The sequence below is a fragment of the Anarrhichthys ocellatus genome, unplaced genomic scaffold, assembly GCF_004355925.1.
Source record: "Anarrhichthys ocellatus isolate YVR2014 unplaced genomic scaffold, GSC_Weel_1.0 scaffold58, whole genome shotgun sequence".
In the NCBI taxonomy this organism is placed as follows: domain Eukaryota; kingdom Metazoa; phylum Chordata; class Actinopteri; order Perciformes; family Anarhichadidae; genus Anarrhichthys; species Anarrhichthys ocellatus.
This window is the reverse complement of record NW_022280088.1, coordinates 820289-835198: the sequence shown is the minus strand read 5'-3', so window position 1 is coordinate 835198 and position 14910 is coordinate 820289. Positions and strand designations below refer to the sequence as shown.

At 39.2% G+C, this 14910-nt stretch overlaps 1 protein-coding gene across 3 annotated transcripts in view; it reads right to left on the bottom strand.

The window, feature by feature from the left end:
* LOC116396721 (catenin alpha-2-like) overlaps positions 1-14910 on the bottom strand; it is a 186766-nt gene that overhangs the window by 160168 nt on the left and 11688 nt on the right. For all 3 annotated transcript variants that reach the window (XM_031871499.1, XM_031871500.1, XM_031871498.1), the window contains exon 2: positions 4017-4123. In XM_031871499.1, the coding sequence (XP_031727359.1) occupies positions 4017-4118 (102 nt within the window). In that variant the 5' untranslated portion in view covers positions 4119-4123. The remainder of the gene's footprint in view (positions 1-4016; positions 4124-14910) is intronic.

Below are 14910 nucleotides of genomic sequence, written 5' to 3'. Positions count from 1 at the left end.
TTCTAGTGTACTTTTTTGGCTCCACCTGCCTCTCAGGGATACCTCGCTATATAATTCTGTCAAAAAAGATCTACTGCCTGCAGTATAAAAATGTTTACTATATCTGAAGTATGCTGCCTTCATAGGCAGTGATGAAGTAAGCCCATTCAGTGTTGGACTTGCCAGCACTCCAGCAGGGGTGAGAGAAGCTGGTCATGATAAATGAGCCCGCTATCTCAGGCGCTGTCAGGGTGAGCCGGGCTTGTCTGTCCTCCGAGGCAACCTTTTATTCCATCCAAAAACACTGAATCATCCAAATTGACAGGAAAAACAATCAGTCTCTCGGTCGTATCCGAAAAACGCTTCACGCGTCCAATGCAATCGCAGTAAAAGATGCACTACCACAGTTGACGGCTGTGCTTATTCCCATAGGTGTAGTGAAGGCATTCTGCCGCAATGGCAGCATCTTTACAGCGGTTTACAATTATTAAGCAGTACGGCAGATGAATCATTGTTTACTGTAATATCCATATATTCAGAGAGGTAACAGTCAGATGGAGGGAGCAAATTAAGTAACAGTTAATTTAATTAAAAAGCAGTTATACAAAGATTACATTTCTCAATTTAAATCTCAGTGTCAAGAAACTGCTAATAAAACTCCCCGATATCATACCTCTGACATGATCAGATGATTATTATTTCTAGATCTGTCCGAACAAAAGACCTGCAGCTCTTTGTTTTTTCTATTTTGGCTAAATTGATCATTATTGTCAGAATGAAGCCGTCTGAAAAAAAAAAAAAATCAGGGATCACTGCTTCAAAAACAGCAAAATAGATTTTAATTAAGATAAATTCAATGGGAGTACACAAAACAGTTTGGTCGTCAGACACATGATTGGCTGTAAGGGCAGCCGGGACATTGCTATAAAAAGTAATTAGTAGTTATCGCTATGCGTCGAGAGAGGAAGCTTTTCAGCTTTTTGTCCTGCTAACAATAAGTAATTACCTCTCTATCACTTTGATGGCCTCTCATGAGAACACACACTGGATGTGGGTGACAGACTACACACAGCACACACGTCTGAATGGAAACCATGGGGTTGTGTACTGTGTATTATTTACCATGAACTGAACTTTGTCGAGGCACAAAATGAGCTGGTTCAGCAAAAAAAACAAATGTATTAAGCAAGCATGTCCAGTGTGAATACGCTGTTCGGGATTTAAGCATTTAAGCATGTTACACGTCAGCTGTTCTGTTGAAGTGGATTGAAGAAGTGACGCATGCCTGCACAGATGCTAACTCCTAGCTTAACAATATCTTCTATGGTTGGCCTATGTTGGCTGATTTGACATTGATATGAACATCAAAACGCTGAAGAGATTGTATCCCCAAAGCCTGCACCTCTGTGGTGCAGTGGACAGTATTTGTCAGTGTCAATAAACAAGAAGTGCAAAAAGCTCGGATGACTCACGAGAGCTCCAGTATTACGCAACCCCAAAGTGGAGGTTTCTGTACTGATGAAGTAGCATCTGTTCAAACAGAAGAATGGGATACCCTAAACAGCTTGCAAAGACATTATATTTAACATACAACAAGATGCATTCCTACTTATGTTTGTACTGTCGGAATTTGCATTGTTGCATTTCATGAGTTACTGTACAACTGCGTTTTGTATTGTGTTTATTGAAGTGTCTCAAGGCTATCCATATTAAAACAGAGTTATGAAGCATTCACGTTATTCTTTTTTTCTAAAATCTTGTTTAGGACCGTGGACTTGGGTGTCAAGATTTGAGACTTCCTCGAGTCAAATAGAATTATTTTGATATAAGTGGGTGTAAAGGGGTGCTGCGCGTGAATTAAGATGAACCCAGACACTATAGTAATCCCTTGTTTCTAAAAGATAGCACGAATAAAAAGTGACAATAGGAGATTAGAGGGCTGTGTATTTCTGCTGCAACAGGTAAAGCTGGCAACAAGTTTACAATCAATACCGACAATACAATACATTCTCTAGGGGAGCAAAGAGTAACAGGTTGTGTTGCGAGTCCCAGGCTGCAAGTAAATCTAGCCTTTCAAAATATTTTATCCACCACTGTCCGTAGATCGGCCATTACCTGCAATGAAGCAGATTTATGAAGACATCCTGGGGAAACAGGACAGTTGCCAAAGATGTCTTTCTGGAATAAATTGGTACAGTCCCGCCTGGAGTCTGTGTTCATTTTGCAACTATACTGAGAGTGAGTCTGCTTGATTTTGTAGAGGGATTTCCGATTCGTTTGTGTCTGGCAAGCCAGTTTCCTGTCCTGTGAGGAACTACTGGCAGCTATGGGTTTGGCTTCAGTGTGTGTGAGACGACACGGAGAGGCGACTGTTTGTTCTAAACAGTTGCGGCTCCTGAGGAGGTTAGCATAGATGCTGCTATAGCATCGGTTATATCAGCACTGGGGAGTATCTCTTTATTGAAAGAGCAGCAAAGAATAACGCAGAAGGCTTTTTTTTTGATAAAAAGGTTGTTTTTGCTCTTCTCACAACTGGCTTCGGTAAGAGTTTGATTGATGGATGGCTCATCCAATGACCTGCAAAGTATTTTTGGAAGTGCCTTTTTCTAAACAATCTCCAATAACGGCATCTTAGATGGTTGTGTGTGACAAACCAGCTGGTGGGGGGGGGGGATCATGTTAATCCTACAGCGCCTTTCAGGTACACATTGGTTTCTCTTCCTGTTCGCACAGTAATAAAAAGAATGTGCAATGGTTAAACCTTGCTTGAGATAAGCCATTCATCACTGTAGACACTGACAGTTGGTCATTATAATTAGTAATTAATGCAAAAGGAATGGGACAATACAGGTTTCTATCACACAAAATGTACATTATTGGGATAATCGTGAATGTCGTCCATGTGAGTGATTTAAAAAAGGTGTCCAGCTCGCTATCATGGAAGTGAAAAATAGGGCCTGATTTTAAAAAATACAGGAATTATCAAGAAGAAGACCAGACTCACACAATGTTGCCATTTTTATTAATTCATTTGATTTATTTATGCAGGGGGACCTTGTGATTTATCATTACCTCATTTCAGATTGTTTGTTGTTCACTAAAAACGATGTGTGTCCTGTCTGTGAACTGAGAAAATGTTTCTTAACAAAATGTAAAGCAAAATAATTCCAGTATGTTCTGGAGCCATTTTAGGAATGTTAAGCATATTGTGTTGATTATCTGGGTAATGTTTTGAATTGCAATTATTTTGGCCCGGATAATCATGACATGGATATTTCATATTGTTCCATACCAATGATGCAGTTGATGGTATATTCAGGTGCTTTTGATACGATTAATCAATCTAAAATCTTTGAACGAATGAATTACTGCTTTGTAGGCCTTCGTAATACACGTTCTGAGTCACATGACAATACTGTGATAGAAGACTAAATCTGCCAAAGCTACAGGTGGATTTTACTTATAAGACGCGTTTTCTTTTTTTTCTTTGTAAAATAATACGACTGTTATCTGAACCAGGATTAAGTACGATTCGAGGCAGATTCAATAAATAAATTTAGAATCAGAATCTTCAAAAAGTATCAACAATATCCAACCCTAGTCACGGAGTGTGTCACAATAAGCCAGGGTGAACAAAGTGGCGTTCAGCCATCTGTTCAGCTTGAGAAGTCAAACAAAGTCAGAGGCGATGAGTCAAAGTCTTTTGCAGGAACACAATGCAGTTTAGCTTCTTTTCAACAAGTCATCCAACAAATGTGCAACCAGAAAGTAATCCATTTGTTCTCATGCTGAACTATGACACGTGTCGTGTGTTTATAAATCCATCAAAATGTCTGCCGTCATACTTTGGAAGACTTACATTTTTGTTTACAATCAGTAAGAGTGTCAAAAACTATGAATTTGGATTTAGTTTTTGTCTTGTTGGTACATATATTATAAGACATCAACCGATTTGAGTGAGACAGAAGACTCCAGTTATCGTTTAAACGGCAATGCTATTTTTTTGTCACATTTGCATCAAGTGTTAACTGAACTACCTGCGTGACGAGGGGCTCCAGAAGCCTCTCCACAGTCAGGGTGCGGATCTCCAGACTCTTGGGGTCCCATTTCAACAGGATGGGGGAGGTGGCGGTCGTCATGGTCTCTGTTGGGAGCAAAAGCAGATCAGTAGAGGTTAGAGGAATGTTGGCAGTTTAAAAGGGTTTTTTTGCTCATTAAAACAAATTCAATTCTGTGACGGATCATATTGCACATTATATTTGCCCAAGAGGGCTAGAGGTGTTCACACAGTTGGTAGGAAGTGTTCAGCTGTACCAACTCTTTAAATAGAGCCGTTTTTAAATACAGGGCTGCTGGTATGAATGTTTCTCAGAAGCTGACAGGTTGATGATAGACAACAGGTGACGTCAGAGTGGCGGAAGCCTCGCTGGGGCAGCATTGTGCTTTAGAACTTTTCTGTAGTCGGTATTTGTCTTGCTAACCCACTCCATGGCATGTTTTCTGTGATGCACTGATAAAGATTTGCCAGCAGGTTGAGTTGTTAGATGATCAGGGCTTAGACATCAGTCTTATCAGCATTGTGTCACTGTGAGATGGTATTGATGGTGATATAGGCAGAGTTAGACACTTACTGGGTGAAGATGGGCCAGGATATGGAGTTTATAGATATGTCCTTATAATAAAAAGACGTTTATTTTGACAATGACAAGGTGTCACCATAACATTTCCAATTGTTGTGTATTCATAGGGACCATATTGCCTCAGCAATTCCATAAAATATACTATTGGCTCAAAAACAAGATTTTCATGGATGTCCGGTAACTGTTGACAGTCTGCAAATCTTGGCTCTGCACATCAAATAAAACAAAGCACACTCAAGAATTTACGGCCGGCCACCCCTCTAACCTTAAATTTATGCTATTAACTTTCTAAATTAACTCCAGTATTACAATGTATCTCTCCAAAGCTGGAACGCATTGAGTAAGGCTACAGTGAATTCACATTCATCAGTTGAAAAGCTGTATGCCATTCTGTGGAGTTTTAGCATAACATTGTCCACATTACTTAAAATCATGCAGGTACAAGCATTGCATTGTACTGCAGCATTGCACTACGGGAGTGAGTGTCCAAATGAAGAAAAACACGAAGGAAAGCAGGCAGAAGTAAAGAAAAACAGGAGGAAAGTCCAGCGAAGCCTGAAGTGAGTCACATAAGTGAAAAGATGCACTCCTGAGAAGGTGCTGAGCTCTGCAATATGAGTCTCAATCGTATAATTCTTCAGACAATCTGCACTTTAACTTGGAATATTTTGTTCATTATATTTTTTAAAACCCTAAAGCTCAGTGGGGTTACATTAGGTGAATGTAAGGACGGAACAGCTGGCATGGGGGCAGCAGTCTGTTTTACTGTGGGGATGTGTTTCTACAGTAAGCAATTTCAGAATGGGCCAGCTGGGACTGGCTCAGTCTACTGCCAATGTCAATGAGGCAGAAGGGAATAAAGGATGTGAATGAGCATGGCAGATCTGGGCCAGAGGGCCCTAATACTACACACAGTGGGTTAAAGATGGATGAACATTAGGCAATACGGCAACCTGGCACTATTGATGGAACCGTGACCAAGACATCATAGTTCTTTCAAAAGATCTTTAGCTCTGAAAGAATCGCAGGCCTTCACTTATGCTGGTGACATTACATTTCTGTCCCTGCAAAGACATCTGGACAGGGACAATGAATCAGGCTGTGTGCGTCTGTCAACCTGTCATGAACAGTGGTTTGACATTTTAAAAAAGTACACAAACTGAGAGGTGGACAGGAGTGTTGAATACAGTGGTGCAGTCTACGGTTACTTCTGGCAAGACCTAAAACATTGCGCAATGGAGACAGAAGCTTTTCACACATCGCAAATTGTGAAATAACGAGCTGACATTTGTGCTACGATTGCTGCAGTGAATGTGGGGCAAAACATATATACAGAGACATTTAAAAAATATATGCAAACATGATTTTCCTTTCATTAGTTGGTGAAAAATGTGGGTTTTTCCAATAAATACACTCTGCAAAGTCACTATGTGTTCTCCGTAATTGATCATTTTTGTTACTTTGGAACTTATTGTTGCAGTTTCACAACAGAATGTATCGTTTTGCTGTTCAGAAAGACCAAGAAAGTAGTGACTCTTTCTCTACGCTAACAGTCCAAGTTATGTCCGTTTCAGGCCGCTTACATTAGCAGCCAGCTGGTTAAATAGTAGCTCAGAATAACTTGAAAAGATGCCCCGTGTGACAGTCTCTCTTTTTGAAGACTAGTTCTGCAGCTTTCATTTATGACATTAGAGGTTTCCCAGCAGAGCATGGTGCATACAGCAAAAATAAGCAGGAGTGATGCAGATGCAGAGGAACATGCCACTGATGAGAAAACAGCAGCACTGTGGAAAATCTCAGGCCGCCATTGAAACGCAATAAACTGTTTCCTGGTGTATGACAGTGGAACTTCTCAAGGACCGGGTTGAAACTAGTCTTGACACGTTATGTAAGCAAAACAATGATAGAAAATGCTTTGTCAAGATATTGGTAATAAGTGATACATCATAGTGATTGTGTCAGTCATAGCTGAACTGGAAATGTTTCGAATATTCCAGTGACTCGGGATGTATTTTATTGTCGGTGGAGATCTCTGTAAATGTCATGTCTCTGTCAATGAACGCTATTCACGCCTACATGTTCAAATTGTAAAAATGTCATCAATTTTGTCCCTGCATGAGTTCATTGTCATGTACAGTGCATTTGGTAATGCAACCACATTATGAATAAAATGAAATATTTAAAACCTGCAACAACACAGTTTCTGGTGATGCACAATATTAGCATGAAGCTAGAAGGAAACAGCTGAGAGACTGTCATCTGTCTGCGACGACCTGTGTGATTGTGTGGACAGTGAAAGGTCCTCTTGAAATTAAAACAGGCTAAGGCACCTTATAATTGCTGGTGACGTTTGCTTTGAAAGAGAAGACTCAACCACATCACAATGTACGTACACTCGGTCATACTTCTGGTCTTCCGTATGCTAGAACTGCACAAATAATCAAATATTATTATTGGCTACAGTATTGAAGTGTAAAATGCGCGTTCCACTCCCACAAAACTCTGCTGCATATCAAATCAAGTGCTTCCTAAACTAGCCAGCCACCAAGGGGCCATCTAAATGTCTGGGCTTTACTTTTGGGGAGCTGTCATGAAGCTGCGTGCGCACCTTCCGGTGGCGGCCCGTGAAACACGTTCTTGAATGTTGCTGCTGCACTCCGGAGTAGAAGAGTAACATTATGCATGTTGGTCTGTTGTATAACAGAGAGCAGACGGACCAGTATCCCGCCCCCCCTAACAGTAAAACTCAATTCAGTTAGAATTCAATAAAACTACAATGTGATGTGGTTTTACTGATGTCTCTGGTTTTATCGAATTCCATTCTCGGAACATTCAACATGCATTCTGTCGCACAGTTTTGCTGACTTGGTCTCGTGTTCTCAACAGCCAGCATGGAAAAAAATGCATCCATGGAACTCAGAGAAAATAAGGTTAAGCAAGCAATGTGGCAAGGTTGTGAGTTCTGTTGTGCTTCCTCCTTTGCTTACTTGTCACTGAGGCACCACATTTCCTACGCAGTCTATGTGCTGCGTGTCCTTTATAAAAATTAGGAGATAGATATTTCCACAGCATCTGCCTATTTTTGAGGAGGGATAAAATATCTCCTCCTCAGATCTGTTTTGTTCAACAAACATGTTTTGGTAAAGAGCATGAGTAAGACTTCAGTTTTTGTAATCTGTGAGATGTCCCACCATCTGCTGTGGACAACTGTGTGTGTGTAGGTGTGTGTGTGTGTGTGAGACTGGCAAATGGTCAGAGCAAAGCAAGACAGAGAGGAATATAAAGTGATATATTTACAGTATAACACACAGTGACTGTACAATGCACCCACTAACTGCAGTGTACAGTTAAAGCAAGCATTGTTGACTGTCATGTGACACGTCTTTACTTTCTGACACATCTAACAACTGTTTCCTTCTGCTCCCAGGATAAGGCTTTTGGTGAAAGATGGTGACGTTTCAGGATGCTGAGAATAACAAAATACAAAAGGGAGAAAAATGGGCCATCTTCTACTTTTTTTAGGATTTATTCTACGGCACGACACAAGCATTCACATAAATATTCTACACCTTTCGGCTAGACAATGATATATAGACAAACATTGAAGTAGTTTAAAAATAAGATGAGGAAGTCCAACAGCTGCTCTTTCTGGCTGGTTGCACTCATGGCTTCTGTAGCAGTAAACCGCTCACTATCAGTGTTCATGATGAATGCGTTACCAGCTCAATGCATCGTTGCGTTAAGTTGAGAGCTGTTTCTTATAGTCTGCCCTATAGATGTAATTCAACAACACAGCTATCTAGAACATGAATGAACTTGTCCCAGGTGATACCTATAGCTTCACCAATAGTTGCTGTTCAGAGATCAGTCTCAGTGCTGGAAAGCAGCCTTCATCGCTGGCCTGTCAGCAGAGACTGCTCCTGCTGAGTTTGCCAAGGCACGCTAGATAAATTGTAGCTTTGATGTTCATTTGGTTTCTTGTTTTGTGTGGTGGTGTAAATAATACTATTCCCATTCATTAATCATTTCTGCCTATACAAGATGCATTTTCTACATTTAATGGTATTGGGATGAATAATGAAAAACGGGGGAATCAATGCCATTTGAAACATTAGTAACAGTCTATGATTAAGTCACAGAACAGAGGTATCATTGTGGAGGATAATGAATCATCAATCATAGCACTGCTTCACTTCCACAATACTTGCAAGAACTGTTAAGTTACTTACTGTAATTAAAACACTTCATTTGGGATTACACTCAAAAAACCTAAATATCTTTAAAATGCAAATGATTCATAAGCACCGACTCGGTACATAGTCTGTATTAAATTCACAAAAGATAAGGAGCGTGATGATGAAACCACAGTACGGTCGTATGATATTAAACCTCATGCAGCACTCATTCACCCATCACATGACAAGAACAACTAAAATATGCCTATTCAAAAAAATCTTAAAATTAAGGCCATGATATTGTTGCTCGTGTGTATTCTTGCTTGGAAACACTTTATATTGGAACAACCACACAGATGGGCGGCCCAGATGCTCAGTGGTGAGCACTGCATGCTTGTGTGGAATGTCCATATCACAAGTGAGTCCGCTCCAGGTGCTTCAGCTATCTCCCACAGTCTGAAGCCATATACTGTGGTTAAGGTTTTAAATTGGCTGTATTAATAGTTGTGAATACGTGAGCTAGTTAGCTTTGCAACAAACTGTAGGTCGGTATGTTAACCTTCAAGATGTCAAATAATAAATGGATTGGCAAACAAACTGAACACTGAAAGTGGTTTAGATGCACTTTGAAAGCAAAATACATGTATCGTTATTACTTGTAGCAGTTATATATATATATATATATGGAAAAAAAAAAAATATATATATATATATATATTATACTTTATTCTGACTTCTCTTGCTGTTATTATCTTGAGAAAGGGGGTGCATCGTTTGGCACATCTAACCACTCCCTTTCTAACAACTATCTTGATTATTTCATTTATTATTTCATTCTTATTTTCCAGAATTAATACGAGTTACTTACATTGTCTATTTAATTCTGCCATATTTGAAAGCTGGGCCATCTTAGCTGCAGAACGGCACCAAATAGTTTGATATACTGTATATCAATATCAATAAAACCGGATCAATCAAATTCATTCAATTATGAATTAAACAATCAACCAACATAGATAGACCTTGTTATGACACAGACAGACCTATGCAGATAATCATGTGTACATATATGCTTCATACATGAATGGATAGGATTAAACTCCTGGGTGATAAGACTAGATAGGGGGGGTTTGCTCCCCCTCTGTGAACAGACATGCTGGTGAGAGGAAACAACAAATAATAATTGTAAACAGAGTAAGTTATGATGGACCCAACTATACTTATTATATATAAACTTTTCACTGTTTGAGATTTGGTCAACTTCAAGCTTGCACAATTAACGTATGAAGACACACTCTAGTGAGTCAGTAACGTAAGATGAGTGTTCTGTACAGAACAAGATGAGAACAAATTCAAACAAAACAGTTAAAAGAGTCACTTTGTGAAGTGAGTGTTACACTGACGTAGATTTAAAAATATATATATATATATATATATATAGAATAAATATATACAGGACTTAGTCTAACTAAGACTAGCACTAGCATATTAATTAAGGTACATGTTATTTTGCATGAAATTTCTTTAAGTAGTTCTTAAACAGATGTTTCTCTGTGTCTTTCTCCGCAGGAATTTAGATGCTCGTAAAACATGAGGTCATAAAACCTTGTAGGCACAGCCTTAACAAAGGTCTTATGCTTCATAAATCCGTTTTGGCTGTCAAGATTCACCACCAAGCTGCTGTGAGTGTAAAAAAGGCACGAGGTAAGTTGAGTCACTTCGTAAACTAGGGGTCATTAGAGAAATGTATTTGTTAAGATTTTGTCATCCTTATCATCAGACTACAGTTTTTATCAACTTTACATCGACGTTCGTTACGTACAAAAACAGACAGACTGAGCTGGAACAATAAACTAAACGCTGACAAACAATACAACCTTAAATCTAGAGTTTAGTGTCATGGAGGCTGAGAGCACCAGGAAAACCATTTGCACATCCTGTCAATGCTGACTGAATGAAATGTTTTATCATCAGAATGCAGGGGTGGCAACCATGAAGTGGTAACAATGGCCTCTGTAGCTAGTTCACCACATGCTGCCATTTCCTGTGAGGCAGCTCATTTGTCACCTAATGTTGGGTCTTCTTGATACCGTTTGTTTTTTATTGGCCATTAAACAATATTATTACCTTAGGTTCTGCTTGTGTCAGCGCTTCTCTGAACTAATGCTGATGACATGGCAGAGAGAGAGACAGCTGCTACTGGATGGTAAGTAATTACCTCAGTGGACCAGGTGTTAAACAAGCTGCGCATTTTTGTTTTATTCGCCATGACAAACAGGGATTTAAGGTGGAATTTAAACAATTCATGATTGATTTAATCATACTTTCACTCAATCAGGTGTGATTAACTACCACAGTTAGCAAGAGAGGAGGTACAAATAATAGAACAAATAGTGTGACGTGTTACTCTTTTAACATAACAGTGTATCTCTGTTGTTGACTATAATAGGATATTTCTGGTCTCATAATGCCCTTATGATTATAACACAGGCTACAGGCAGTCTGACATCACTGGTAAACCGGTTAATATCTGCCATAAACATGTATTCCCATGACGAAGCATTCAAATGTCTTCATTCAAATTAAATTTTCGGGCTGTGCGAGTAGTGTGCAGTTGTCACTTTCTGCCCCAGAATTCCATAAAACAGAAATAAAACCAACCCTAATAAATGCAGATGTATACTAAAACGTGTTTCAGATCAAATAGTTGAATGAACGGATGATACACTGACCAACCTTCACAAAAAATGGAAAATTTGGTATTATTTCTTACTAAAAACTGTTGATTGATTGACTCTATGAATGCTTTCATTGTGGTAAAGGAAGCTCGCAGTATTCAATCCACTATGAACTTCAAAAAACCCAACATTAGATATTAATGCTCGATTAACATAAGAAACTGATGATCTCATATCGCTATCTAGTCAAATCCAAGTCAAATCCAAGTGCACTAATAAGAAGTAGCACAGCCAGATGCAGACAGGTCTCCGAAAGTTCATTAAGATTTCTATTCAGACGACAATGAACACCAGAAACCTTTCAACAACTCATGGATTATATCTTATCAGGTACAGATTCATTTACTCAGTGACATTTTGATTTATGTAAAATCAAACGATAAAAAAAAAAGGAGGGTCGTATCATCAACCCAACGCCAGTGCTCTGATGAAGTAGAAAACCAGGGAAGGGGTGTTTCTACATCTGCAGCTAGACAAACGTATGGCTATGGTTGGGTGGTAGAGTACCAGGGTTATTTTTTATCTCAGAAAGAAGCAGAAGGGCTTTTTTTTAAGACCACATGGAACCTTTCTGCTAAGAACCAGTGATGCAAAAGCTGGAATTTGGTCTGCTGAAAAAAAACAAAAAACGCATGACATCAGACGTCTAAATCTTGTGAACAACTATTCCCCGGATTAGCAGTTCAGATCATAACAAAATAACAAATTTGCCGTTGTATTTCAGTTCTATAGTTCACTGGAAGCATCTTTAGTACAATTTGAATAACATCCTTTGCTCATGCTGGATCTTGTGTGTATTTAGTGTAAATGAATTGTTGGTTGCTTACATTGTTCTTTTTCTTGCCATTTGTAATGGTCCGTTAAAGATGATTGTGACTAATGTATTGTGTTTTAATGGAAGTAAATGAGTCAAGGCCCTCTGTTGTTCTCAGACAGCTTTGGTGTTTCAGATGTATATTATACTATAACTGCAAGAGGCTGCAGCAGGATGATAAGTGCACCTCAACAAATCAGGTAAACATAGCGCTGGCAGTGTAGACAGATATCCTGCTGAGTCAGAGCTCTGTTGTGTGTCTGTATGGATTGAGCACCTGACATACAGAGCTACTCCATCCAGCAGTCTATTAACAATACCAAAAGAAAACAGATGTCATGGTACTATTCAATACTGTTGGCCCGACTAACACAAACAGAAAAGCCCAGCTGTGCTCGCCACATGTGGTGCCTGCATGTGGATTTGCAGTCATAGCTGGACTACTGCACTGGCTATTTATTACATGATTGAGGGCCTGCTTGTTGGAAAAATGTCATTAGTCATTAACTTGAACAGATGTCACAATTCGTAAATAGGGTTTATTTTGTTTAATTCTGCTTCACATGCACAGCGAGCGTGGGGCTGTGACAGTAATGGGGACTTTTAGGACTTTGGAGGCCGGGATAGAATAGACGTCCGATGTCTCTGCTGCTTTTATTGCTCACTTTTAACACCCGAGGTCTCCAGCGTGATGCGTCTCTTGTGATACACACCACTGGTCAAAAGATTTTCAAGAATGAAAATGAAATGTTTTAAACGTTAATTGTTTTCAGAATCATATGTTTATTTGAAATGTACGTTTACGGAATGCTGGCATGTAAATCAGCTTCACCGTTCTCTGAGAAACCGTGGACATGCTTACATAATCCTGACAATTGGCAGGTACCTCAGTCCAAAAAAGGTTTCATTTTATGACTGAAAACTTTTGAAAAGTTGGTTTGTGTATAACATTAGAGACATAGATCTGTGGGTGTTGAAAGTGACCACAATTGGAGCGGAGACATCAGCCAACTTCTATAATATCAACCGGACGAGCAAGCAGGTGTTGAGCAGCTAAGAGCGCGTAAGTACGGTCGAGCTCGAGCATACGTAGTCTCTGAGAGGAAGTCACATGCACACATTACTTCAAAGGTCACCAGACAACTCACATGTTGCCAAAAAAGCATTTATTAATGTACCGAATAATGAAAACCGCTTCCTCACATGCATGTGAGACGGGAACTCTAAACTCCTACTATGCACATTAATTCATATTGCACATATTATATATTCAAATATTATATTCAAACTTGACTTTTTGAATAGTAGCAGGCTAGTATCTTCCATAACACATGGATGCTTAAGCCAATCAGCATGTATGCAGTCTCTAAATCAGTGAATCAGAGGAAAGTAGGTATTATATTTACTATATCTCAAGTAGATCAATTGTATTTTAAAAGCTCAGTAAGCAAAGTGCGGTTTAAATTTGCTCCGTTGGAGTCACTATCTCTTCATCTCATCTGGTCTTGCAGGCGGAATCCAAATTAAGACTCCTCTCTCTGTGAGTCCATGTTAACATGGATTAACTTCACTGCTATGAATGTATTAACAAATGAGGTTAATACATGATAAGCATTCAGGGAGCAGATAAATAAGGTCACACTGAGCACTAAATCAGGCAGGGTTTAGTAGTATAGCAGCACGATACTACCGTTTATTTACATGGAGAAACAACATTTATGCAAGAAGGCAGAAGAGAAGAAAGATGTTTTTTTTGTAATCGCATCCTTTAGATTTACAGAAAGATGTTTTAAGGTTTAATGTGTGCATAGGAAAACCGCCTCAGAGTAGAATCGTTCTTTACAAAAACACGGAGAAGAAGTTAAAACACTCCACAAAGTCTGAGCAACACAACACAATCCTTGAGAGTGAGAACTTGGTAATATTTCCTTTCAACAGCAAATGGAAAATCAACAATTTGCAATTATTGCTGGATGTCTCCATAAACACAGATATGAGCAGAATTTTGCAAAATAACATGGCAAGAGATGGACTCCCACTGAAGTTGATGAACCTGAAGCTGATGATTTGTCTCACTACAATACAAGTGAAGAAATGTCTTTAAAATGTTATACCGTGGGTTCTCAGAGTGAGAGAACTATTTTTCTTTGAATATGCTGAGCCCTGACATTTTATGCTTATTTGTCACAGATAAAAAAATAAAATATTGGAAAGTTTAAACTCTGCTTGCACTGCATAAAATGGGCATCAAAGCTTCTTTACCATGTGACAGTAACTTTGTGAATACAATCCCTGTCATTCGTCATTATGGAAAGTTAATATGCCGACACTGCATTGACCCAGATTCAGAGCGGAGTTAAGCACAAGCACACACACACACACACTTGCGTGGAGCAGTGGGGGAGTCTCTAAAAGCAGAAGTCAAGGCTGAACCTGTCATATCGCTGCTTTCCAGAGCCGTGTGCTTAGAGCGGCCAAAATAGGCTGATCAAAGTCGAGCACAACCTGTGAAATCCATGTTCTCTTTGGAGTTCAAAAAGCTCCTTTAGAAACATAATGCACTC